The 27,414-nt window shown below is 37.7% G+C and overlaps 1 protein-coding gene across 17 annotated transcripts in view; it reads left to right on the top strand.

The window, feature by feature from the left end:
* The window catches only part of MEF2A (myocyte enhancer factor 2A), a 186,402-nt gene that overhangs the window by 90,661 nt on the left and 68,327 nt on the right, over window positions 1–27,414 (top strand). For all 17 annotated transcript variants that reach the window (XM_042235042.1, XM_012098353.4, XM_012098352.4 and 14 more), the window contains 2 exons: window positions 197–388; window positions 21,541–21,744. In XM_042235042.1, coding sequence (XP_042090976.1) covers window positions 335–388; window positions 21,541–21,744 — 258 coding nt within the window. In that variant the 5' untranslated portion in view covers window positions 197–334. The remainder of the gene's footprint in view (window positions 1–196; window positions 389–21,540; window positions 21,745–27,414) is intronic.

Raw genomic sequence — 27,414 nt, 5'->3', positions numbered from 1 at the left:
TTTAGCCAGAATTAAGGGCATGAAAAAGTTCAGGAGCTATTTTAGTGGTAAAATTAACAAGATTTCAACTTGTTTACTGATTTTATGTAGTGAAAAATTTCAGCTAATAATATAGTCAAAGGCAGGTTTAAAATTTGTATAACATTTGCATGATGTGCTACAGAACATAAATTTTCTAATTTGTGTTTTCTTTCAGATCTTACAGAAAATTTTGGCTGTAGCCCTCAAACTAGAAGCTGAAATAATAGAAGCTGTGTACCATGCATTAGGGTATTAAAGAAAATCAATTTTTGATTCAAATATTTGGACTATAAGGAAGGAAAGGTGACTGAAAATGGGGCGGAAGAAAATACAAATCACACGCATAATGGATGAAAGGAATCGACAGGTAAATGAAAATTTTAACTTATCTATTTTAATAGATGTAAATTAAAAAGTATAGAATAGAATGGTGTTTTAATTAAAGTCTAAATATTTTTATTTCTAGACTACGTTAAAAAATTTAGTTACCAAAATTTCTGACTTTCCATCATATGCTTTAAAGTAACTTTTTTATTATTATTGTAGAAATCATTTTGTTAATTATAGAAACATAGATAAGCAACATAGAGGAAAGTAAAATCACTGCAATTCCACTGGTACCATCCATTGTGTAGGTTTCAGTTCAGTTGCTTATTCGTGTACGACTCTTCACAACCCCGTGGACTGCAGCACACTAGGCTTCCCTGTCCTGGAAATGAACAGAGATCATTCTGTTGTTTTTGAGATTGCACCCAAGTACTGCATTTTGGACTCTTTTTGTTGACTATTAGGGCTACTCTATTTCTTCTAAGAGATTCTTGCCCACAGTAGTAGATAAAATGGTCATCTGATTTAAATTCACCTTTTCTGGTCCATTTTAGTTCACTGATTCCTAAAATGTCGATGGTCACTCTTACCATCTCCTGTTTGACCATTTCCAATTTACCTTGATTTGTGGACCTAACATTCCAGGTTCCTATGCAGTATTGTTCTTAACAGCATCAGAGTTTACCTCCATCACCAGTCACATCCTCAGCTGGGCATTGTTTTTGCTTTGGCTTAGTCTCTTCATTCTTTCTGGAGTTATTTCTCCCCTCTTCTGCAGTAGCATATTGGACACCTACTGGCCTGGGGAGTTCATTTTTCAGTATATCTTTTTGCCCTTTGATTCTGTGCTACATACAGTAGTCACATCCTTATGTGACTGCTGGAAAAACCATGATTTTGACTATATGGACCTTTGTAGGCAAAGTAATGTCTCTGCTTTTTAATAGTGTCTAGGTTTGTTACTGCTTTTCTTCCATGGATCAAGAGTTTTGAGTTACCAGAGTTTTTGAGCTCATAAATATCACACTTCATATCATTGGAACAGCATGCGTTCTTTGTGCAGCATTATGTTTGTGAAATTCTTCACTGTTATTGTTGCATGGAGATACACTTAGTAAATTTTCATTGGTACATAATATTCCATTGTGTGGATAGAACACAGTCTATGTGTGTGTATATACGTGTATATATATATACGTACACATTTTTCTCTTGTAAATAGGCTTTTGGGTTTTAGATCTACTGTTCATTTGGAACTTGGTTTTTATGTGTTTTGAGGTGTAGGGGTCAAAATTTGCCACTTTTCAGATGGATACTCTTTTGGCCCTGTGCGTTTTATTGCAAAAATTATCCTAGGAAAGCACAAAAAAACACAAGCTATTCATAAAAAAATTCAACAACAGGCATAATTAATCTGTGGTGCCAGGTTTCTGACTTTACTTGAGACAAGGTGATAATGACTGGGAGACAGGACAAAGAGAGTTTTTGGGTTATGCTAAATGTTCTTTTCTTTTTTTCCCCAAAAAATTCAGTGAGCCACACACTTAATGGTTTGTGGGTTTTCATTTATGTTATATTTTAATATGAAGTTTACTTTTTTAAAAGAAGTATTAGAAGGACAAGAAGGACAAACACAGTTTCACCAGGAGCTTCTAACTGGAAGTGAAGTCTTTCATCCCTCTAGAGTTTTGGCATCTTCAGTCCTTGGTACTTCAGCAGCTTTCTGATGTCTTAGAACAGGTATTCGGTGTATTTCACTGTTTTTTGTAGTTGATCTCAGTGGGTTCTTTGTTCTTCCACCAGTCACTCCATTTAGAGGCAGACATCCTCTTATACTTTTTAAAAAAATGAGTTGAAAAATTATTTTAAGGCAGAATACAGAGAACAATACCTCAAACACTGTTACTTTTTCAGAAGTAATGTAGGTCGATTCTGACATATTTGCTGCAGATACCTTCCCTTGTAAAAGAAGAAAATTAGAAATGTACTTCCTTTGTAATTTTTGGAAGTCTCATTCTTCTTTTCTTCCCCAAAGGAACCTTGCATAATGGATTTAATTTTTATTTTCTTTATTAATTAAGCATACTATCATTATTTCAGCACAATTTAAAAATCTTACGTAATTAGCATTCTCATCTGCACTTGCTGTTTCACTCAATGTGGTGTTTCAGACATTTGTCTGTGTAACTCATTCTTGTAGTACAAGTAGTTTGCAGGAAAGAATGTGCATCAATTCATTTATCAATGCTTCTATCAGAGAACATTTAGGTTGTTTCCAGTTTTTTAGAAATTTTGCTACATGTTATGTTAGAAATGATGCCCAGGCTACATCTGTGAACATGTCTCTGTGATTCTAGAGGAGTTGCTGGGTTGAGTATATCCTTCATAACTTTATACTGTGAGGTTTTCAAGTTGCTCTGCCAAGTGGTTGTACCAGATATACTATAGTAAATTATGAAAATTTCTTCTTCCTGTACACTTTACCTTTCTTCTTTCTTTCTTTCTCACTTTATGGTTTTTCATTTTATTTTGCATATTTTTTGGCCTAATGAAGGTAAAATGTTACCTGTTTGTGGTTTTGTGGTTTTGCTGGGTTGTTGATTTTTTTCTTAGAATTTCTTCATATATTCCAGATATTAATTCTGTGTGTAGTTAATCTGTTTCAGATAGTATAGTTCAGTCTTTACCAAAACACTTTATAAACACTGTTATGACAGGACTTATTTCAGTGTTTCTTAGCAGTTTATTTCACCTTTACCAGTAGATTATGAACACTTGAGGCTGGCAGAACAGCCTCTCCCTCAGACACTGTTGGTCTCATGAAGCAACACCATTTTAAATTCTGCCCACATTTCATTAGCCAGAGAAAGAAACTTGGGCACTCTTGATTCTGAGAGGACAAGGAATATATAATCTTGCCAGAAGAGGCTCCACCAATTTCATGATCAAGCCAGATCTCAGTGAGACAGGAGAGTATGCTTCCCCCTCAGGAAGGTGGAACAAATATAATCAGCTACAATAACTAATTGTTCAAACTTTATAAAACACAGAGAAGATAAAGAATCTGTTTTCTTGTTAGCCATATTGATCAAATTTTGTATAACTTTACAGTTTAATATCTGTAACTGGTTTACTCTAGTTTGTTACGACAGTTGAAAACAGGGAGCCATATGTCTTTTTGGCACTTTTTTTTGTTGTTGCTTAGAGTTTTTATTTGTATAGAAAGATTGTTCAGTGTATTATTCTGTTTTTCTTTAAATAAACTTGAATGTTCTAGGCTAAAAAAAATTAAAAAAGTGAAATGATTTAAATCTTGCTTCATTTTCTAAATCATAAATAATCAGCTTGTAAATGTTCCAGTTGAACTCTAGATAAATGTGTATTCTTTTAATTGTGGCATACAGGATTCTGAATGTCTATTAGTTCAGTCTTATTTTGTGTTCAGATTATCTGTATCTGTATTTTATTTATGTATTTGGTTTTGGCTCAGTGAGACATGTCAATAATTACACTTACCACAATATGGATTTGTCATTTTCTGTATATATTTTACTAGTTTAACACATATTGTGTTAGATATTTGGGGAATATTTCATTAGGCTCATACGTATTTAGAATTGTTATGTGTTCTTGGTGAATTTTTAAAATACTTACTGACTTTTTCTGTCCTCAGTAAGGCATGCTGTTTTAAACTACTTAAATCTACTGTCTCACATTACTATAGCTACTACATATGTCTTTTGGCTAATATTTTCTTGATAGGTCTAATTCTCTACATTTACATTCAACCTATCTATATCTTTATACTTTAGGTATATTTCTGTAAATAGTATATGGCTAGATTTTAAAAAATCTATCCTGATAATATATCTTGACTCCCCAGTTTTCTTGGACCTTACTCTTTATCATCCTTTGTATATATATTTGGACTATTTTATATCATCTTAGTTGATTATTTTGATTTACTATGAGAATCTGATAGAGGTCCTACAGGTAAAACTCACATAAGTGTAGGTGTACCCTCCAAAACTGGGTCCCCCTAGAGTTGTTAATCTTTATACTTGTCCAAAATTAGCCTCCAGTGATTCACTAATTACAGTTCAGATTTTCCTACCCTTGTACTGATTCCTGTGGCAGTTTCTGTTTATGGCTCTGGTGATTTATGGTTCTTAGTATCTGTCTCTGTCTGTCTCCAGTTTGGCAGGTGGGGCAGAAGTTGCCCTGGGACCTCAGCTCTTTGAGGAATCTAAGAAGAGTTGTTAATTTTCATTTTGTTCTGTTTTATTACTTAAGTGGCAACTTCCACTGGAGTTGGAAGGGCTAGAACAGACACTTGAAGTCTCTCCTGGACTTTTAAATTCAACAGTGAAATAAAGATATGTCTAAATGTATATGGTGTAAAAATTTTGCAGGTCCTTGGGATTTAAAATATAAAAGATCTTTTGGAGATGATATAATCTAACCTTCTTGAATTCAAAGAATTGTATTAGTTTAATTTGACACAAAATCAGTAAAGCTGGTTAGATTAAAATAAAATCTACCTCAGTTTATACTGGCACTGAATTTTGTAGGCTAGCCTTTAGTCCTGTTCTTTTTCTTTATAGTGACTATAATACTGGAATAAAATTAAAATTTAAAAATAAAATTAATTTATTTTGACTAATACTGAAATGGCTTTATTAATACTGATTTCTTATATTTAAATTTTATAACATTTAAAATGAAATGCTAAATATATCTCAAGTAGAAAAATAAACCTGTTGCAAAATAAAGATTCAGATTTATAGGTGGAAATCTTGGTAATCAGAGTAACGGTGGCTGAATAAATCCTGACTCTTCCAACATAATTTTTCCAAAAATGTAGAAAAACAGGAACATAAAACCTACAACCTTGGCACAACTAGAAGGCAAAGAATGTCTAAATTCACATTACCTGCAGGTAGAAAATTATTTCCAAGTCACTGTGTGCTGTTTCTTGACATCTATTGCAAATCTTTGTGGTGACCCAAGCATACATCTTTAGTCTTTCCCATTCTATTGTTTTTCTCTATTTCTTTGCATTGATCGCTGAGGAAGGCTTTCTTAACTCTCCTTGCTATTCTTTGGAAATCTACATTAAATGGATGTATCTTTCCTTTTCTCCTTTGCTTTTCACTTCCCTTCTTTTCACAGCTATTTGTAAGGCCTCCTCAGACAGCCATTTTGCCTTTTTGCATTTCTTTTTCTTGGGGATGGTCTTGATTCCTGTCTCCTGTACGGTATCACAAACCTTCATCCATGGTTCATCAGGCACTCTATCTATCAGATCTAGTCCCTTAAATCTATCTCTCACTTCTGCTGTATAGTCATAAAGCATTTGATTTAGGTCATACCCAAATGGTCTAGTGGTTTTCTCCACTTTCTTCAATTTCAGTCTGAATTTGTCAATTAGCAGTTCATGATCTGAGCCACAGTCAGCTCCCTGTCTTGTTTTTGCTGACTGTATAGAGCTTCTCCATCTTTGGCTGCAAGGCATATAACCAGTCTGATTTCGGTGTCAACCATCTGGTGATGGTTGTAGAGTCTTCTCTTGTGTTGTTGGAAGAGGGTGTCTGTTATGACCAGTGCGTTCTCTTGCCAAACACTATTAGCCTTTGCCCTGCTTCATTCTGTATTCCAAGGCCAAATTTGCCTGTTACTCTAGGTGTTTCTTGAATTTCTGCTTTTACATTCCAGTCCCCTGTAATGAAAAGGACATCTTTTTGGAGTGTTAGTTCTAGAAGGTCTTATAGGTCTTCATAGAACTGTTCAGCTTCAGCTTCCTTGACGTTACTGGTTGGAGTATAGACTTGGATTACTGTGATATTGAATGACTCGCCTTGGAAACAAACAGAGATGTTGTTTTTGAGATTGCATCCAAGTACTGCATTTTGACTCTTTATTGACAATGATGGCGACTCTATTTCTTTTAAGGGATTTCTGCCCACATTAGTAGATATAATGATCATCTGAGTTAAATTCATCCATTCCAGTCCATCTTAGTTCACTGATTCCTAGAATGTTGATGTTTATTCTTGTCATCTCCTGTTTGACCACTTCCAATTTGCCTTGATTCATGGACCTGACATTCCCGGTTCCTATGCAGTATTGCTCTTTACAGCATCAAACCTTGCTTTTATCACTAGTCCCATCCATAAGTGGGTCTTGTTTTTGCTTTGGCTCCATCCCTTCATTCTTTCTGCAGTTATTTCTCCACTGGTCTCCAGTAGCATATTGGGCACCTACCAACCTGGGGAGTTCATCTTTCAGTGTCCTGTCTTTTTGCCTTTTCAACTATTCATGGGGTTCTCAAGACAAGAATACTGAAGTGGTTTGCCATTCCCTTCTCCAGTGGACCACATTCTGTCAGACCTCTCAACCATGACCCGGCCGTCTTGGGTGACCCCGCATGGCATGGCTTTGTTTCATTGAGTTAGACATTTCATGCAAAGATGGGTACAATAAAGGACAGAAATGGTAGGGACCTAACAGAAGCAGAAGATATTAAGAAGAGATGGCAAGAATACACAGAAGAACTGTACATAAAAGATCTTCACAACCTAGATAATCACGATGGTGTGATCACTCACCTAGAGCCAAACATCCTGGAACGTGAAGTCAAGTGAGCCTTAGGAAGCATCATTACGAACAAAGCTAGTGGAGATGATGGAATACCAGTTGAGCTATTTCAGATCCTGAAAGATGATGCTGTGAAAGTGCTGCACTCAATATGCCAGCAAATTTGGAAAACTCAGCAGTGGCCACAGGACTGGAAAAGGTCTGCTTTGATTCCAATCCCAAAGAAAGGCAATGCCAAAGAATGCTCAAACTACCGCACAATTGCACTCATCTCACATGTTAGTAAAGTAATGCTTAAAATTCTCCAAGCCAGGCTTTAGCAATACGTGATGAACCGTGAAATTCCAGATGTTCAAGCTGGTTTTAGAAAAGGCAGAGGAACCAGAGATCAAATTGCCAACATCCTCTAGATCACAGAAAAGCAAGAGAGTTCCAGAAAAACATTTATTTTTGCTTCATTGACTATGTTAAACTCTTTGACTGTCTGGATCTCAATAAACTGTGGAAAATTCTTCAAGCGATGGGAATACCAGACCACTGACCTGCCCTTGAGAAACCAGTATGTAGGTCAAGAAGCAACAGTTAGAACTGGACATGGAACAACAGACTGGTTCCATACAGGAAAAGGAGTACGTCAAGGCTGTATATTGTTATCCTGCTTATTTAACTTATATGTAGAGTACATCATGAGAAAGCTGGGCTGTAGGAAGCACAAGCTGGAATCAAGATTGCTGGGAGAAATCAATAACCTCAGATATGCAGATGATGCCACCCTTATGGCGAAAGGGAAGAAGAATAAAGAGCCTCTTGATGAAAGTGAAAGAGGAGAGTGAAAAAATTGACCTAAAGGTCAGCATTCAGAAGACGAAGATCATGGCATCTGGTCCCATCACTTCATGGCACATAGATGGGGAAACAGTGGCTGACTTTAGTTTTTTGGGCTCCAAAATCACTGCAGATGGTGACTGCAGCCATGAAATTAAAAGATGCTTACTCCTTGGAAGGATAGTTTTGACCAACCTAGACAGCATATTCAAAAGCAGAGACAGTACTTTGTCAACAAAGGTCCGTCCAGTCAAGGCTATGGTTTTCCAGTGGTCACGTATGGATGTGAGAGTTGGACTATAAAGAAAGCTGAGCACCAAAGAGTTGATGCTTTTGAACTGTGGTGTTGGAGAAGACTCTTGAGAGTCCCTTGGACTGCAAGGAGATCCAACTAGTCCATCCTAAAGGAGATCAGTCCTGAATATTCATTGGAAGGACTGATGTTGAAGCTGAAACTCCAATACTTTGGCCACCTCATGCGAAGAGCTGACTCATTAGAAAAGACCCTGATGCTGGGGAAAATTGAGGGTAGGAGGAGAAGGGGACGACCGAGGATGAGATGGCTGGATGGCATCACCAACTCGATGGATGTGGATGTGGGTGAACTCCTGGAATTGGTGATGGACAGAAAGTCCTGGCATGCTGCTGTTCATGGAGTCGCCAAGAGTTGGACACGACTGAGCGACTGAACTGAACTGAAGCATACATTAGGAAAAAGTATGTGGGAAAAGAGAAGAGGAGACCTTGTAGCTGTCTTAAGACTGATTTGAAATCACTACCCAAAAGAGGAATTCTAACTAAGTCCAAAAATTCTGGAAAATACTCCTTGTAGATCAGAATTGACCATAGGTAAAGAAAGGACTAAAAGTATATGTCCAAGCAAGTCTGTAGTCTTCAAAAAGCAGCTGTTTCAGGGAAAAGAGGGCCAAAAGGAAGGCAGAGGTACTTTTTGGAAAATGTTAGATAAATGGAAATGAAAGAAGATACACACACACATCCTTCAAGACAAAAGTATATGCAAAAGTATTTTAATTAAAGGACACAAAACTCTTTTCCCCACTGCCAGCACTCCCCCCAAAAGCCTTTCATTAAAGAAACCATACTTAACTGCTTTAAAAGGAGAGGTGCTCTTGAACTAAGAATATTTTCAATCACTACCCACTAAGTGCTGCTAATTCTTTCTGTAGAAATTCATTGATGCAGGCAAACTTCTATATCAGTTCAGTTCAGTTCAGTCACTCGGTCGTGTCCAACTCTTTGTGACCCCATGGACTGCAGCATGCCAGGCCTCCCTGTCCATCACCAACTCCTGGATCCTTCTCAAATTCATGTCCATCCAGTCGGTGATGCCATCCAACCATCTCATCTTCTGTCATCCCCTTCTCCTCCCACCTTCAATCTTTCCCAGCATCAAGGTCTTTTCCAATGAGTCAGTTCTTTGGATCAGGTGGCCAAAGTATTGGAGTTTCAGCATCAGTCTTTCCAATGAATATTCAGGACTGATTTCCTTTATGATGGACTGATTGGATCTCCTTGCAGTCCAAAGAACTCTCAAGAGTCTTCTCCAACACCACAATTCAAAAGCATCATTTCTTCAGCGCTCAGCTTTCTTTATAGTCCAACTCTCACATCCATACATGACTATTGGAAAACCCATAGCTTTAACTAGATGGGCCTTTGTTGACAAAGTAATGTCTCTGCTTTTTAATATGCCGTCTAGGTTGGTCATAGCTTTTCTTCTAAAGAGCAAGCGTCTTTTAATTTCATTGCTGCAGTCATCATTTGCAGTGATTTTGGAGCCCCCTAAAATAAAGTCTCTCACTGTGATTCCCCATCTATTTGCCATGAAGTGATGGGACCAGATGCCATGATCGTAGTTTTCTGAATGTTGAGTTTTAAACCAACTTTCTCACTCTCATCTTTTACTTTCATCTCCTATAAACTGTTATAAAGAAAAGAAAATGATATTTATAGCTATTCATGTGACAAGATTGTTCCCCAAACAGTGAAGCAGTGGGGAAAAAAAACTGCTAATGACTATCCATGCTGAAATGAATTTCCTTAAACAAGTAGTTAGGAGTGTTACAGACAAAAATCAAGATTCAGAATTTTGAATACTGAGAATGGAAATGAATTTTTTTAAGAAATCATGGATGAAACAAAGTGATTAAGCTGATTAAGTCAATTGAAAGAAAGAAAAAAGAGAAAATAATATTAAAACAAAGGCTAAATTACGAAGTGGCCAAGGAATATATACTCAAATGAATCTTTAATATTAATTGAAGGCAGGCAGGAACAGGCAGGAACTAAATGAATGAAAATAAGTAATGTCAAAGGGTTTGAGAGAAAATGGTTGAAAGGGAGATAAAGAAGATCCAACTTCTGTATAAAGAAAAAGAAACCATAGAACTGATACATAATTAAAGTTTTCATAAATAAGATTCCAAGGATTAGGTTGGAGAAGGCAATGGCTCCCTACTCCAGTACTCCTGCCTGGAAAATCCCATGGATGGAGGAGCCTGGTAGGCTGCAGTCCATGAGGTCGCTAAGAGTCAGACATGACTGAGCGACTTTACGTTCACTTTTCACTTTCATGCATTGGAGAAGGAAATGGCAACCCACTCCAGTGTTCTTGCCTGGAGAATCCCAGGAACGAGGGAGCCTGGTGGGCTGCCGTCTATGGGGTCACACAGAGTCGGACACGACTGAAGTGACTTAACAGTAGCAGCAAGGATTAGGTGGACCTGTGGAGGTCAGCTTTGATACGTATCCTAGTGATAATAGGATTTTTTATTGGTAGTTGAATGAGCTTTATTTTTCATTCTGCTACTGACTTTATCTTTGTAAAATTGATCTGATTACGAAAGATTCATTAGTTTTCTTTTTTTAGTTCCAGGAATTTACTTGTAGCGATTTTTTGCATGGACAATCATGTCATCTATGAATAAGGACAATTTTATTTCCTTCTAATTTGTTTACATTTCCTTTCTATCCTTTCTTTTTTTCTCTTATTTTTTTTTTATTGGAGTGTAATTGCTTTCTTTTTTTTTATTTTTATTTTTTTTAATTTTTATTTTTACTTTATTTTACTGTACAATACTGTATTGGTTTTGCCATACATTTACATGAATCCACCACAGGTGTACATGCGTTCCCAAACATGAACCCCCTCCCACCTCCCTCCCCATAACATCTCTCTGGGTCATCACCGTGCACCAGCCCCAAGCATACTGTATCCTGCATCGGACATAGACTGGCGATTTGATTCTTACATGATAGTATACATGTTACAATGCCATTCTCCCAAATCATCGCACCCTCTCCCTCTCCCTCTGAGTCCAAAAAGTCCGTTATACACATCTGTGTCTTTTTTGCTGTCTTGCATACAGGGTCGTCATTGCCATCTTTCTAAATTCCATATATATATGTGTTAGTATACTGTATTGGTGTTTTTCTTTCTGGCTTACTTCACTCTGTATAATCGGCTCCAGTTTCATCCATCTCATCAAAACTGATTCAAATGTATTCTTTTTAACGGCTGAGTAATACTCCATTGTGTATATGTACCACAGCTTTCTTATCCATTCATCTGCTGATGGACATCTAGGTTGTTTCCGTGTCCTGGCTATTATAAACAGTGCTGTGATGAACATTGGGGTACATGTGTCTCTTTCAATTCTGGTTTCCTTGGTGTGTATGCCCAGCAGTGGGATTGCTGGGTCATAAGGTAGTTCTATTTGCAATTTTTTAAAGAATCTCCACACTGTTCTCCATAGTGGCTGCACTAGTTTGCATTCCCACCAACAGTGTAGGAGGGTTCCCTTTTATCCACACCCTCTCTAGCATTTATTGCTTGCAGATTTTTGGATCGCAGCCATTCTGACTGGTGTGAAGTAGTACCTCATTGTGGTTTTGATTTGCATTTCTCTAATAATGAGTGATGTTGAGCATCTTTTCATGTGTTTGTTAGCCATCCGTATATCTTCTTTGGAGAAATGTCTATTTAGTTCTTTGGCCCATTTTTTGATTGGGTCGTTTATTTTTCTGGAATTGAGCTGCATAAGTTGCTTTATATTTTTGAGATTAGTTGTTTGTCAGTTGCTTCACTTGCTATTGTTTTCTCCCATTCAGAAGGCTGTCTTTTCACTTTGCTTATATTTTCCTTTGTTGTGCAGAAGCTTTTAATTTTAATTAGATCCTGTTTGTTTATTTTTGCTTTGTAATTGCTTTCAATGTTGTGTTAATATCCTTTGTATAACAAAGTGAATTAGCTATATGTTTACATAGATCCACTCCCTTTTGAAACTCCCTCCCAACCCCGCCCCATCCCACCCCTCTGGGTCATCACAGAGCACCAAGCTGAGCTCCCTGTTCTATATAGCAACTTCTAACTGCTTCCCTGTTTTACAGATGGTACTGTATATATGTCAGTGCTACTCTCCCCATTTCATCCCACCCTTCCCTACATATCCATTCTCTTCTTTACATCTCCATAGATTTTAAGATAAAGAAAAAAATCATCAGAGCTTCTGGTATAAAACAAAAGCAAATTTGTAAGTACAGAGAACTAAACTGGCATCAAATTTTGCAAAATCAAGATACAAAGGAAGACATTAGAGCAGCATTTTCAATAAATGCAGGGGAAAGTATCTGAAGGTAGGATTTCATTTGCAGTTAAGCTGTATTCAAATACAAAGATGTTTCAAGTTACTCCTACTAGAGCTCAGGTAATTCTGTACTCAAGAGCTATTATTATGTATCTAGTTATGACCAACCTAGATAGTATATTGAAAAGCAGAGACATTACTTTGCTGACTAAGGTCCGTCTAGTCAAGGCTATGGTTTTTCCTTTGGTCATGTATGGATGTGAGAGTTGGACTGTGAAGAAGGCTGAGCACCGAAGAATTGATGCTTTTGAACTGTGGTGTTGGAGCAGACTCTTGAGATCCCTTGGACTGCAAGGAGATCCAACCAGTCCATTCTGAAGGAGATCAACCCTGGGATTTCTTTGGAAGGAATGATGCTAAAGCTGAAAATCCAGTCCTTTGGCCACCTCATGCGAAGAGTTGACTCACTGGAAAAGACTCTGATGCTGGGAGGGATTGGGGGCAGGAGGAGGAGGGGACGACTGAGGATGAGATGGCTGGATGGCATCACTGACTCGATGGACGTGAATCTGAGTGAACTCTGGGAGTTGGTGATGGACAGGGAGGCCTGGCGTGCTGCGATTCATGCGGTCACCAAGAGTCGGACACGACTGAGCAACTGAACTGAACTGAGTAGAAGATAAGCTCCATACAGCTGAGAGATGCCTGAGGAAATAAGGAAAAAGATCCTTGACCAACATTTAATATACTTAACTATAGATATAAGCCTAAAGCAACAATGGGGGCAAGAGTGGAAGAATAATGTGTTATATATTATTTATTATATATTACTTTGGTTTGAACAAAACAATGCAGTCGAGACATGGTAAGAAAGAAAAGGGAAACAGGAAAGTAAAACAAGCGTACTGATATTATTTATGCAGTAGGTGGGAGTTAAAAAATTTCACTAAGATTTGACATAGCAAATAGTTAGGGATTAAACATGAAAACAGAGACTAAGGGCATTTACAAAAGTTGTAACTACAAAGATAACCACTAGAACAAAAATGCTAATTCTCATTGAATTTTTCTGAAAGAAGCAAAGAAAACACATCATTTAGAGGAAAATAACAGGAAATATACATAATACATATAAATATTAATATTAAAGTACTAAAAACTCAATGAAATCTCTATTATCAGTCACATCAATAAATGTGAATGGGCCTGTTTATTTAAAGGAAAATCACTTCCATTTAGTTCACAAGGTCCAAATATAGGCAGGAGACACAATGGACTCTTTCTTCTTTTTTTGTTTTTGATAAATATTCTTTATTTATTTAAATTGATTTTCAAATGTTAAACCAACCTTTTTTTATTGGTATCCCCCCTTTTTTTAATATAAATTTATTTATTTTAATTGGAGGCTAATTACTGCCACATGAGTGTATGCTCGTCGGTTCTGTCTCGTCCACAACAAAGATTTGGAGGGACGGACATTAAAGCCCTCGGTGTGTCACAGCTCTCGGGTCTTGGACAAACCATGTTATAGCTCTTAGACAAATCAGTGTTACAACTCTATTTTATTTAGACGATAGCAGGAGAATCCATCCTGGAAGCATGAGGGCATGCCAACCCAAAGATGTGAAGAAAAGAGAGTGGAGGAGGGTGCCAGCTACGGGGAAGGGAGGGGGAGAGAGAGAGGGAGAAAGAGTACATGCACGTGGTGGAGGGGGCAGGTGGGAGAGAGAGAGAGAGAAAGAGCGCACGCGTCGGGTATGAGGGTGGGAGAGAGAGAGAAAGGGCGCATGCCCATGGAGGGGAGAGAGAAAGAGCACAGGCACATGGAGGGCAGAGAGAGGGAAAACACTTTGGCTCCTCCTTTTATATGTTTTCTCCTCCTCCTGGGCCTGCCCTGTGCAAATTGGGCTTAGTCAGGAGTGCTGTTTGTTCTACCTGAGGTCTTCACTCAGGTCCTCGGAACTTCCTTTGTTCTATTTTCGCGGGCTTTTCCCTTCCTTGTCTTTTAGCCACTGCCATTTTGAAATCCTTTTCCCTACTCTGACTAGCTAACATTACTTTATAATATACAATATTGTATTGGTTTTGCCATACATTGACATGAATCTGCCATGGGTGTACATGTGTTCCCCATCCTGAACCCCCATCCCACCTGTCTCCCCATCCCATCCCTCTGGGTCATCCCAGTGCACCAGCCCCAAGCACACTATATCATGCATTAAACCTGGACTGGTGATTCGTTTCACATATGATAATATATATGTTTCAATGCCATTCTCCCAAACCATCCCACCCTCACCCTCTCCCACAAAGTCCAAAAGACTGTTCTATACATCTGTGTCTCTTTTGCTGTATCGCATATAGGGTTATTGTTACCATCTTTCTAAATTCCATATATATGTGTTATTACACTGTATTGGTGTTTTTCTTTCTGGTTTACTTCACTCTGTATAATAGCCTCCAGTTTCATCCACCCCAAATATCAGAAAGAAAGAGATGAGAAAAGGTATACCAGACAAAAGTATATATAGAGCATTCACCAAATTGATTAAAAATTACCTACCCAACCAAAGAAACAACAGTAAATTCAGTAAAGGAGAATATTAAAAACATATACTGATTACCAGGTAGTAAATCTAAAAAGTCTGTTGTGGGTTTTCTTTTTTTTTTGACATCTGAGCATGGGCTTTCTCTAGTTGCAGTGAGTGGGAGCTACAGTTGTGGTGTGCAGAAAAAGAAATAAGATTTTTATTTTGTACTTTGTAAGAGTAGTAACATTTATATGAAAAAATTATGAAATTATTCAGAAGACTACCTAAGAACTATACTGTTTGACTTACACATTTGTGAGGTGTGGCTTGATGAGGAAAACAAAAAGTATTGGATCAGTTCAGTTCAGTCACTCAGTTGTGTCTGATTCTTTGCAACCCCATGGACTGCAGCACGCCAGGCTTCCCTGTCCATCACCAATTCCCAGAGCTTGCTTATCTCCATCGAGTCAGTGATGCCATCCAACCATCTCATCCTCTGTCATCCCCTTCTCCTCCTGCCTTCAGTCTTTCCCAGCATCAGGGTCTTTTCTAAGGAGTCAGTTCTCCACATCAGGCGGCCAAAGTAGTGGAGCTTCACCTTCAGCATTAGTCCTTCCGATAAGTATTCAGGACTGATTTCCTTTAGGATTGACTGGTTGGGTCTCCTTGCCGTCCAAGGGACTCTCAAGAGTCTTCTCCAACACCACCGTTCAAAACAATGTCAAAGAGTATTGATAAGAGTCCCAGTTTCATAAAACGCTGACAAGATCCCTTATATGTATATATATCTAAATGTATATATGATTATATGATCTTGTACAAAAATGTGAGATGAAAAATACCAAGTTGAAAACATGCGTTAAAAGGAGGCAGGCAAAACACATTATATATACATTTATATAAAGTCATATATTTGTGTATTTGTATTTTAAGGACTTTTTAAAAAGGTTAAATAATGATAAGAGATTTTTCTCTTTTTTTTAAAAGGAGGGAGAAGGAAATAGATGTGATGTGAAGAGTGTTTCACAGAGAGGGGAAATAGCCAAGTTCCTAAGATAGGGAGTAGTAGCTGGTGGTTAAGAAAAACCCACACACTGTACACACCAGTGCAGCATAATGTGTGTGTGAGAGAGAGAGAGAGATGAAATAAGGTCACATAGTTTGAAGCCAGATCATTTGTTTCCTTAATGAGTTTGACTATTACTTTCAGTGCAGTGAAAAACTCTATAAACTCCTACTTAGACATTTTGATTTATGATTCAAATATATCAGTCTGTCAGGTATGTGGCCAATAAACTGTAGGGTGCAATAGGTAAAGCAGGAACTCTAATAAGGTGATTCTAGAAATAATTCACATGAGATACCATGTTACTTAACCTAGGGTGGTATAGTGGTGTAGATAGAAGTGGATCGATTTGGGATATGTTTTAGAGGTGGAGCTAACACAATTTACTGAAGGACTAGGTAGAGTCTTTGTGATTGGAGAGATGAAGGATAACTCTTAGACATTTGCTTTTGTTTGAATGGATGACAGTGCCATTTGCTGAACTGGAGGAGACTGTAGAAAGAGCATATTTGTTACTTTTAAAATTATGAAGCTGGATAGCTGGATGCAATTACCTGGAAGGACTGTGAGGGTAAAGAGAAGGGATCCTTGATCTAAAGCTCACAGGCACTTCAATGTGTAAAGGTTGAGCAGAGAAAGACGGTATAGCTCTAAAGGCTGAGAGGAAGAAGTCAGTCAAGTAAGAGGAAAACTAGGACAGTGTGGTGCCATAAACATTGGAAAAGAAAATGAAGACTGAGAACATGGTCGAATTTGTCAAATGAGATGTATGGTAAGATAAGAAAAAAAAAGTGATCATTGACTTCAGTCACGTAAATTGAAGGTCAGTGTCATGATATTGGCAAGTCTTAGCAGAATATGAGGACGGGAAGTCTGATTGCAGTAGGATGGGGAGAGAATAGGTGGTGAGAAATTAGAGGTGATAACTATAGACATTTCTTTCAAATATTTTTATTCTGAAGTAGAGCAGAAAGAAGGGCAAGAAGAAGGGGTGGTGACTGGAAAGGCAGTGTAAAGTCATAAAGAATATGCTCGAGCATAAGTTTATGGCCTTTGATCTGACAGAGAGCAAGGAAACCATGATGAAGAAGGAGAGTGCAGCATCTGGAAAAGACTAGAAACAGAGATGTCACTAATACCAGCAGAGAAGGAAGAGTGTGGAAACGTACAGACGAAGCGGTTGGACAGATAGATTCAGTGATGGGAAGTGAGACAGTTGCTACTTGCTTCTGTTTTCTCAGTGGTTTGAAGCAGGGTGGCTCAGATGGTAAAGCATCTGCCTACAGTGCGGGAGACCTGGGTTTGATCCCTGGGTTGGGAAGATCCCCTGGAGAAGGCAGTGGCACCCCACTCCAGTACTCTTGCCTAGAGAATCCCATGGATGGAGGAGCCTGGTGGGCTACAGTCCATGGGGTCGCAAAGAGTCGGACACGACTGAGTGACTTCACTTCACTTATCAGTGGAGAGTGGATTTGAGGGAGAGAAGATAGGAAGTATCTCCACCTGGAGAATGGGCTTTGTTGTCATTCAGTCGCTCAGTCCTGTCCCATTCTTCCTGACTCCATGATCTGCAACATGCCAGGCTTCCCTGTCCTTCACCATCTCCCAGAGCTTGCTCAAAGTCATGTCCATTGAGTGGATGATGCCATCCAACCATCTCATCCTCTGTCACCTCTTCTCCTCCTGCCCTCACTCTTTCCCAGCATCAGGGTCTTTTCTAATGAGTCAGATTTTCACATCAGGTGGCCAAAGTATTGTAGTTTCAGCTTCAGCATCAGTCCTTCCAATGAACACTGGGAACTGATCTCCTTTAGGATGGACTGTTTGTATCTCCTTGCAGTCCAAGGGACTCACAAGAGTCTTCTCCAACACCACAGTTCAAAAGCATCAATTCTTCGGCACTCAGCTTTATGGTCCAGTTCTCACACCCATACGTGACCACTGGAAAAACCATAGCTTTGACTAGATGGACCTTTGTTGGTAAAGTAATTTCTGTTTTTTAATATGCTGTCTAGGTTGGTCATAGCTTTTCTCCCAAGTGTTGCAGGAAGAGGGACCCCTTCCAGGGCCCGAAACTGGGCTCTTGTCTAACACTCGGAAATGAATTGTCCGAGGAGACACATGTGCTGACAAACAAGAGATTTTATTGGGAAAGGGCACCTGGGTGGAGAGCAGTAGGGTAAAGGAACCCAGGAGAACTACTCTGCCGCGGGGCTTGCAGTCTCGGGTTTTATGGTGATGGGATTAATTTCTGGGTGGTCTTTGACCAATCATTCTAATCCAGAGTCTCTCCTGGTGGCGCACACATTGCTCAGCCAAGATGGATGCTAGCGAGAGGGATTCTGGGAAATGGACGGACACGCAGTGTCTCCCTTAGACCTTTCCCAAACTCTTCCGGTTGATGGTGGCTTATTAGTTCCATATTCCTTATCAGGATCTCCTGTCATAAAACAACTCGTGCAAATGGTTACTATGGTGCCTGGCCAGGGTGGGCGGTTTCAATCAGTGTGCTTCCCCTAACACAAGGAGCATGCGTCTTTTAATTTCATGGCTGCAGTCACCATCTGCAGTAATTTTGGAGCCTAAGAAAATAAAGACTGCCACTGTTTCCATTGTTTCCCCATCTATTTGCCATGAAGTGATGGAACTGGATGCCATGATCTTAGTTTTCTGAATGTTGAGTTTTAAGCCAACTTTTTCACTCTCCTCTTTCAGTTTCATCAGGAGGCTCTTTTGTTCCTCTTTGCTTTCTATAAGGGAGCTGTTATCTGCATATCTGAGGTTATTGATATTTCTCCATGTGTAGAGTACATCATGTGCAGTGCTGGGCTGGATGAAGCACAAGTCGGAATCAAGATTGTCGGGAATAAGGAGTTCATGATCTGAGCCCCCGTGAGCTCCCAGTCTTGTTTTTGCTAACTGTGTAGAGCTTCTCCATCTTTGGCTGCAAAGAATATAATCAATCTGATTTCATTATTGACCATCTGGTGATGTCCATGTGTAGAGTCTTCTCTTGTGTTGTTGGATGAAGGTGTTCACTATGACCAGTGCTTTCTCTAGATAAATTGTTAGCCTTTGCCCTGCTTTGTTTTGTACTCCAACCCCAAATTTGCCTGTTACTCCAGGTTTCTCTTGACTTCCTGCTTTTGCATTCTAGTCCCCTATGATGAAAAGGACATCTTTTGGGGGTGTTAGTTCTAGATGGTCTTGTAGGTCATCATAGAGCCATTCAACTTCAGCTTCTTCAGTATTAGTGGTTGGGGCATAGACTTGGATTGCTGTGATATTGAATGGTTTTCCTTGGAAAGAGACATCATTCTGTCATTTTTGAGATTTCACCCAAGTACTGCATTTTGGACTCTTTTGTTGACTATGATGGGTACTCCGTTTCTTCTAAGGGATTCTTGCCTATAGTAGTAGATATAATGATCATCTGAATTAAATTCACCCATTCTGGTCCATAAAGTTCACTGATTCCTAAAATGTTGATACTCACTTTTACCATCTCCTGTTTGACCACTTCCAATTTACCTTGATTCATGGACCTAATATTCCAGGTTCCTATGCAATGTGCTTTACAACACTGAGCTTTACTTTTACCACCAGACACATCCACAGCTGGGTGCTGTCTCCGCTTTGGCTCAGACTCTGCTCCTTCTGGAACTGTTTCTTCGCTCTTCTCCAGTAGCATATGGGTCACCTGTCACTGTGGGTAGTTCGTCTTTCAGTGTTATATCTTTTTGCCTTTTCATACTGTTCTTGGGGTTCTCAAGGCAAGAATGCTGTAGTGGTTTGCCATCCCCTTCTCCAGTGGACCACATTTTGGCAGAGCTCTTCACCCTTAGCCATGCGTCTTGGGTGGCCCTATACTGCATGGCTCATACTTTCATTGAGTTAGACAAGACTGTGATCCATGTGATCAGTTTGATTACTTTTCTGTGATTCATTCTATCTGCTGCGAGGTCAGGTGCACTCTGTATAACAGTTCTGGTTGCCAGTGACATGCTGGCATAAGTCCTTTTGAAGGAGGTGGACATTATGCCATTACCCCTACCATGGTTTGGCCTGAGGCCAAACTACAGGAAGGGAACACAGCCCCACTCATCAGCAGAAAATTGGATTAAAGATTTACTCAACATGGCCCCGCCCATCAGAGCAAGATCCAGTTTGCACAATAGCCAGTACCTCCCATCAGGAAGCTTCCACAAGCCTCTTATCCTTATGTATCAGAATGGGCTGCTGGGACAAATAAGCTAAGTTATAATGTCAGGCAATGTTAAGTGTTAGTTCAGATGTATGGTCATCAGTTTAGAAAAACAAGGGGGTGTGGATTTGAGTGTGCATGCACATTTATGTTCCCAGTAATTGTCAGCCACTTGCATAAAGATAAAGGAATAAATGGGCAAAGAGTTGGACACCACTGAGAGACTTTGACTCGCTCACTCAGAAAGAGATATGACACTTATCAGTGCATGGGGATGAATGACTTCGAGGTCCCCACAAGGAGAGTTTGAAAAGTGAAAGTCTCTCAGTTGTGTCCAACTTTTGTGACCCCATGGACTATACAGTCCATGAAATTCTCTAGGCCAGAACACTGGAGTGGGTAGCCTCTCCCTTTTCCGGGAATCTTCCCAACCCAGGGGTTAAACCCAGGTCTCCATCACTGCAAATAGATTGAGCTTCAAAACATTGGGGGTTTTTAGAGAAGAAAGGAGAATGGAGGAGAGAATGGGAAGCAAAAGAGGACATATCTTCCAGACCCTTGAGTACAGGACATGTAGTATTTGAAAAGAAACAAATTAGTCTCTATTTGAGAGGGATTCAGGTGAGAGGTTTTAGTTAGAGAAATATTCAAGGAAGACTTTGAGGACATTGAGGAATTTGCTGATCTAGACTGTGAATTTTCATGGGTGAAATAGAAGGGATTGGAAAGGAGAGGAAGGATAATTTAGATTAGTGGATGTATTTTGTTGTTTAGGGATTAAAGTTTGAGTAATGACGGATTCCCTGGTGGCTCAGCAGGTAAATAATCCAGTGCAATGCAGGAGATACAGGAGATGCGGTTCGATTCCTGGGTCGGGAAGGTCCTCAGGAGAAAGGGAATGGAGCCACTCCAATATTCTTGCCTAAAAAATCCCTAGACAGAGGTGCCTGGCAGGCTACAGTCCATGGGGTCGCAAACAGTTGGACAGGAGCAACTCAGCACACACACACACGATGGACTACTTGAGGCAGGACTTGGACTTTCTAATGCCTTTTGAAGCTGGGTGGTAAGAGGCCACTAGTTAGCTGTTTCCTTCTTTGGTTCTTTGCCCAGAGTTGCAACCAAGGATAAAGGAAGCCTCCTCAGGAGACTACTCTGTCAGGCCCTTGGAGGTGCAAAATATATGTAGAATTGTAGTCCTTTGGCAAACTGGGGAAAGAAACTCATGTGGAGTATGAAGCTGGGAAGTTTTTTCACCTTTGAAATCAGACTCATTATTAAAAGAGAACTCATCTCCAGGTAGCCTATATTCCAGTACTACTAATAACTTTTAATAAAAATACATGTTTTTAAATTTTCTAGGTCACTTTTACAAAGAGAAAGTTTGGATTAATGAAGAAAGCCTATGAACTTAGTGTGCTCTGTGACTGTGAAATAGCACTCATCATTTTCAACAGCTCTAACAAACTGTTTCAGTATGCCAGCACTGATATGGACAAGGTTCTTCTCAAGTATACGGAATATAATGAACCTCATGAAAGCAGAACCAACTCGGATATTGTTGAGGTAACAAATACATCTAGTGATGCCTGAATTGCAGATAGTAATTAAATTAGATCACTTTTTATAGCCAAAACATACATCTATTATATTTTTTCTATGAATTGTTTCTTAGAAGGACCTAATTATTACTATGTGATGACCCATTTATAAGCATATCCTAATCACCAAGAAAAAATAAACAAGGCTGATATAGTATGTACATCCGTATAATCTAACATTTCATCTGTGATTACTTTTTATATGCGTTTTAGAATTAATCTTATAAGAAACTATATCACTTTGGACAGTATGAAGTTTTAGTTTTTTTATGTCTTAATTATTTCATTACCTCAGTGACTAACCACAATTTTAAACACTAATGAAATGGAAGAAGTTATTCTGTTTTGTTTATAGTCCTTTAGTTCTGGGAGGAGGATGGTCCCTTTTTTTTTTTTTTTAAATTTCTTTTCCTTCAATATCTCATAGTTCTACCAACCTATTTAGTGAAAATAAAAGTTGTTTAGAATGATTTTAGTCCATTCAGAAAGTATTTTAGGACAAAACCTTAAAAAGGAGAATCAATATGCTTTTCCCTTTAATTCTTTCCTGTTATAAAAATCTTCTTAGATAAGTTTTTGTGTATATGTCTATAGCATTTTATACTAGTTTCACATTTACTTTTATCTTTTTCTTTATACTTAGAAGTTTTGTTTTATTTTTGTTCAAAACAGGTTTTTGCCCCACTGCATAAAAAGATGTCTTTAATTTTATAATATTAGAAAACTATTTCAATAAATTAGAGATTTCCTTGGTTAAAATACTGAAATCATGGGAAGTGAAGCAGAAATAACCATAAGAGAAGAAATGTAGTCCCAACATAGGTTTTATTTCAGAAATTGAAATTAAGATACTTTATTGTGTAGGGATCTAATTTATTTGCCTCCACACATTGTTATAGTTCTGAAAATGCATTTTAAATATCTCCCCTGTTTTTCTGCCTTAACCATTCCTTTTGGACAGTAATTGATTCATTCTAACTGCCAAAAAAAATCCGCTACTTTTATTAGAAAAAATCCTTATTTTTTAAATAATCAGTTGCTTAAAATGGAAAGTAATAGTCTGACTACAGTTACAGTTCGTCTGTTGCTTGATGTGCCCACTGTTTTATTTGTGTCACTGTTTTATTAAGTGTCTGTGAAGCTTTTGATCTTGCTTTTGCTGATCACTTAAACTACATGGTTACATCTTTTAACTGGACTCCTTAGCACAGTTATGTTTTTATCAGTTGTAAATTATTTTATATCATTTAGCTTTTATGGTAAATCTTATTACTTATGTGCAATATAAACTAGTAGACTCTTGTTACATATCAGAATGCATTTTGAATCAAAATTTTATAAATTAGGGGATCTTGATTTGAATAAACTTCATAAGAGACTTTGTAACTGGATTTCGTTGAAACAGAAGGTATCCCTGGTGTTTAGTTTAAAATGACATCTTTATTTTAAAAACTCTCTGTCTTACCAAAAGCTCCACTACCTTAAATCAAAGAAAAAGAGTTGACCTTAATAAACAAATAGATATTCAGACTAATTTCATAATGGAAGGCAACCGCCTTCCTTGACCCTAACTACTCTGCTGTTTCATTGCAGCAGTTTTTGCTCTTGGGCCCTGGAAGTTGAGGGTACTTTGCACAGACTAAAGCCTGCTTCCTTGGAGAATATGAAGAATATAGGGTGACTTAATCCTCACAGAATTTTCAGATTACCTGAGTCTTCATCTCAGGTTGTGGTCAGCAGTGAGTGTCAGAGAGTAAATCCCAGTCATTTTTTAGCACTCCTCCTATATTATAGTTTACTTCGGTATGAAAGAAAATGTTTGCAGCTCAATTATCAGTTGGCATTTTGATCATTTATTTTTTAATTGAATTTCTTAGACATAAGCAAACATGGATTTTACCAGTAACTCTTTTTGAAGCTCTGAATTATGTAAATACAAGACACATATGAATAAAAGACAGAAGACACATTGAATTATAAGGGATTTAATTTGTTGCGATAGGATAAAATTATAAAACTTAATGCACCTTTCTTGTATGTCAGTGTCTTTCTTACTGAGTTAATCGTCATAAAACTGGATGATTACCATTATAAGACAGTCTTTCTTCCACATGTAAAGGTGATATGCAACTATATCCTCACTAGTAGTGCATACAAACTTGAGTTCTTTTTATTGGTTGTAGTGATGGCTTTATACTAATGGAGCTACCAAGATTGTTGTGGACCAGACTAAGTTAATATGATAAGAGTAATGACAAATACTTATACAGAGCTTCCTATGGGCTACTTTCTAAGTGCTTTACAAATATCTTACTTAGTATATTTTTAGAATATCATTTTAAGTATATTTTCCTTTTACATATAGTTTTGTTTCAAAGAGTTATAGTAATCGGAAGCAAACATTTAGACTTGTGTTTGTTTATTTAACAAACATTTTTGAGGGACTTCTGTGTGCCAGGGACTCCACAAAGTGATTTTTAGATTTCAAAATCAAGCCACAATACTGTTTTTTTTCCTACCTATGGTTCTGTAAACCACTGAAATATACTTTTACCAACTGAAGATTTTATATTAAACTTCTGACAAGTTGGTTCTGGACTCTTTGGCTATCTCATGTGGCTGAGTACATCAGCAATAAATAGAGTCATGTGCAGCTACAAGTGATCTACTTTAGACTATTACCTTATGTAGTATGAACAACAGTGAAACTAACTGAAAACTTCATGAACAGCTTTCATAAGGCCTCTAACCTGAATTCACCCATTTCCTCTTGCATATGATAGTTTTTAAAACTAGCAGGATTTTACTTTCCCACTTGTTACTAAAATATTCTTTGACAGAATCTTGAATATGTTAAAATGGAGTCTTGTGTGGATGTATTTGTATTCTATTGGATTCAACACACAGGCCCTTTTGATATGTACTGGGTAGAATAGAGGGATGCGTGCCCTGTACTGTTGATCACATCTACATAGTCTACGAAATAAGGACACACATGAAATTAAATCTAATATGTTTTCTGGGAGCACTGTAGAATAAATACAATAAAGTAGAAGTAGTTGGTATTTGAATATTGTGATGATAAACGTAGGAGGACATAATACATTCATTTACCTTTCAGTTTTTAACCACAGGTATTAGGAACACATATATAGAATGGTGTTTGTATCTTTGCTTTCCTTATTTCATATACATTTTAAAACCAGTCTCAAAATTTTAATCAGTTTTAACATTTTAATCATAGTTGATAAGAATTTTTTTCTTTATAGCTTATTAAAAGTCAATAGCATTTATGTATTTTAAGTTGCATTTAGGTATTTTAAATTAAGGTTTGCAGTGTTGGATATATATATCACCTATGATGTGGTATATTCTTTATTAAAAAATGAGTTTTACTACTTTAGTACGTATAGTTCATTAGAAAACATCAAGATATACATTATATCTTTTTATGTATGTACACAAAAAAAGATGGCAGATTTTGTTTGGTCCTATCAAAGATAGTAATTTAACCGAAGGTACAAAGAAAATGTTATAACCCCCAAATCTTCTTTTCAGGATATTGATTTAAAAATTTGTGAACTTTATTATGCGATTTTATAAGAATATTAGATATATCCTAGAGTATTAGAAACTAGAAATAAATATCACCAGTATAATTAGTTGCCATTATTCATTCACATGTGTGTATAAATTGAATTTAAACTCAATAAAAGCCTAGACCATAGAATGGTTCTGCATCAAAATAAAAATTATGCTAAAGGAATGAAGTGAAGTAGCAGCTGCTACTCAATAAATGCCCAAGATGACTTTGTAATGACATATCTTTCACTTTGCAGTATTTGCAGTAATATTTGAAATATTAGGTATTTCTCCATGTAATATATTTAAAATGACTTGGTGGCATTGAACATTCAGTAAATAGTTAATGTGGTGATTCAGATCATCATGCTGCCATTTAAGCATGTAAATACAGAAGCCATGCCCATTGTCTTTCTTATTAATATCTTGTGAACTGTTCCCACATAGCAGTACTTTATTCATCACAGAATACTATAGTATTAAAAAAATTTTTTTTCACTTGATTAGATATTATTTGATCTTCATATCCAAGGTAAGCTTTTTCAGAAGCAGAAGTTGAGACCAGAGTTAAATGACTTGCCTAGAGTCATTTAGCAGTTTAATGGGAGAAGTGGGTTAGAACCTGGGTTTTTAACATTAACTCCTCCCTTTGTTCCCCAGTTTACCAGATCCATCGGAGCTCTGCAGCATTTCACCATAAACAGATAAGATTTTATACATATACCAGTAATGTATTAACATGTGACAAACATGAGTAAGTTTTCCTCAATAATGAACAGAAAATTAGTGAGGTAATTGCAATAAGAATAATATAAAACATTTATCAATGTACTCATTATGACCTGGTACTCTTCTTATCAATGTACTCATTATGACCTGGTACTCTTCTAAGGGCTTTTATTGATATTATTATCTTATTGATGAGATGGTTAGATAGCATCACCAACACAATGGACATAAATTTGAGCAAACTCCGGGAGATAGTGGAAGACAAAGGAGCTGGCACACTGCAGTCTATGGGGTCACAAAGAGTCAGACACAACTTAGTGACTTAAAGACAACAAAATTATTTTATCGAATCCGTCTAATTGTCCCCATTTCACAGGTGAGAAAATTGAGGCGCAGTGGTGAATGAAGTAAAATGATAATTTGCATTCTGAAGGAAGAGAAAATCTACTTTTTGAGTCGTAATAGTTCTTCCCTGCTTTAAAATTACAACAGAATTTGGAAGTAATATAGAAAGGAGGATAGGGCATCAATATAAGATGCGTTTATGAATTATTAAATAAAAACAGCTGGTAGCAAAAGTAATCATACCAGTGATTCATGCCATTTAAAATCAGTGGTTCTTAAAGTGTGATACCTTGACCAGAAGCATCAAGATTACCAGAGAACTTGTTAGAAAGTTTTGAGGTTCCAACTCAGACCTATTGCATCAGAGACTTTTGAAATGAGACCTGAGCATCCTGGTATTTATTAACTTGAATCAACTTGTCCTAAACATGCAGTCTCTCGGCAGTGGTTATCCAGCTTTTAAAATATATTTATCTCTAAGACTTCCTCTGAAATAGTTTCGAGTTGTGGGCAAGCATAAGTCATATTTTTTAAGACCTTCTAAAGAATAGTTCAAGATAGTATGCTGATATTGGTGTGAATTGCAAACTATTTTTAATGGGTGACATTTTGATTTAATTCTATATGATTATCAAGTGCTTCTTTGAATGTATTTAGGGGATCTGGTGGGGATGTGTGGGGAGATGGACTCCAGTTCTCAGTTGAGCAAAAAAGATGGATGACTTTTTTCTCCTGAGATCACCTAGCTACAGAACTGGAGGTGCGATTATGTTTAGGATTTCTGACAGTATTATTATATCCTCAAAAAGTCTTTTTGAGCCCATCAGTTTTTTTCTCCGCATATTACAGATGAGGAATGGAACAGACAGGGAGTGTTTAAGAGGCTTGCCTAATGTTTTACAGGGCTGCAGTGGAGCGGCAGGGAAAGGGAAAAAATAATGAAACATCTGAAGACAAGACAAAGCTTTCCTCCACCTCC

The sequence above is a fragment of the Ovis aries genome, chromosome 18, assembly GCF_016772045.2.
Source record: "Ovis aries strain OAR_USU_Benz2616 breed Rambouillet chromosome 18, ARS-UI_Ramb_v3.0, whole genome shotgun sequence".
Taxonomy (NCBI): domain Eukaryota; kingdom Metazoa; phylum Chordata; class Mammalia; order Artiodactyla; family Bovidae; genus Ovis; species Ovis aries.
Note: the sequence above shows the minus strand (reverse complement) of the source record. Positions and strands in the feature narration are given on the sequence as shown.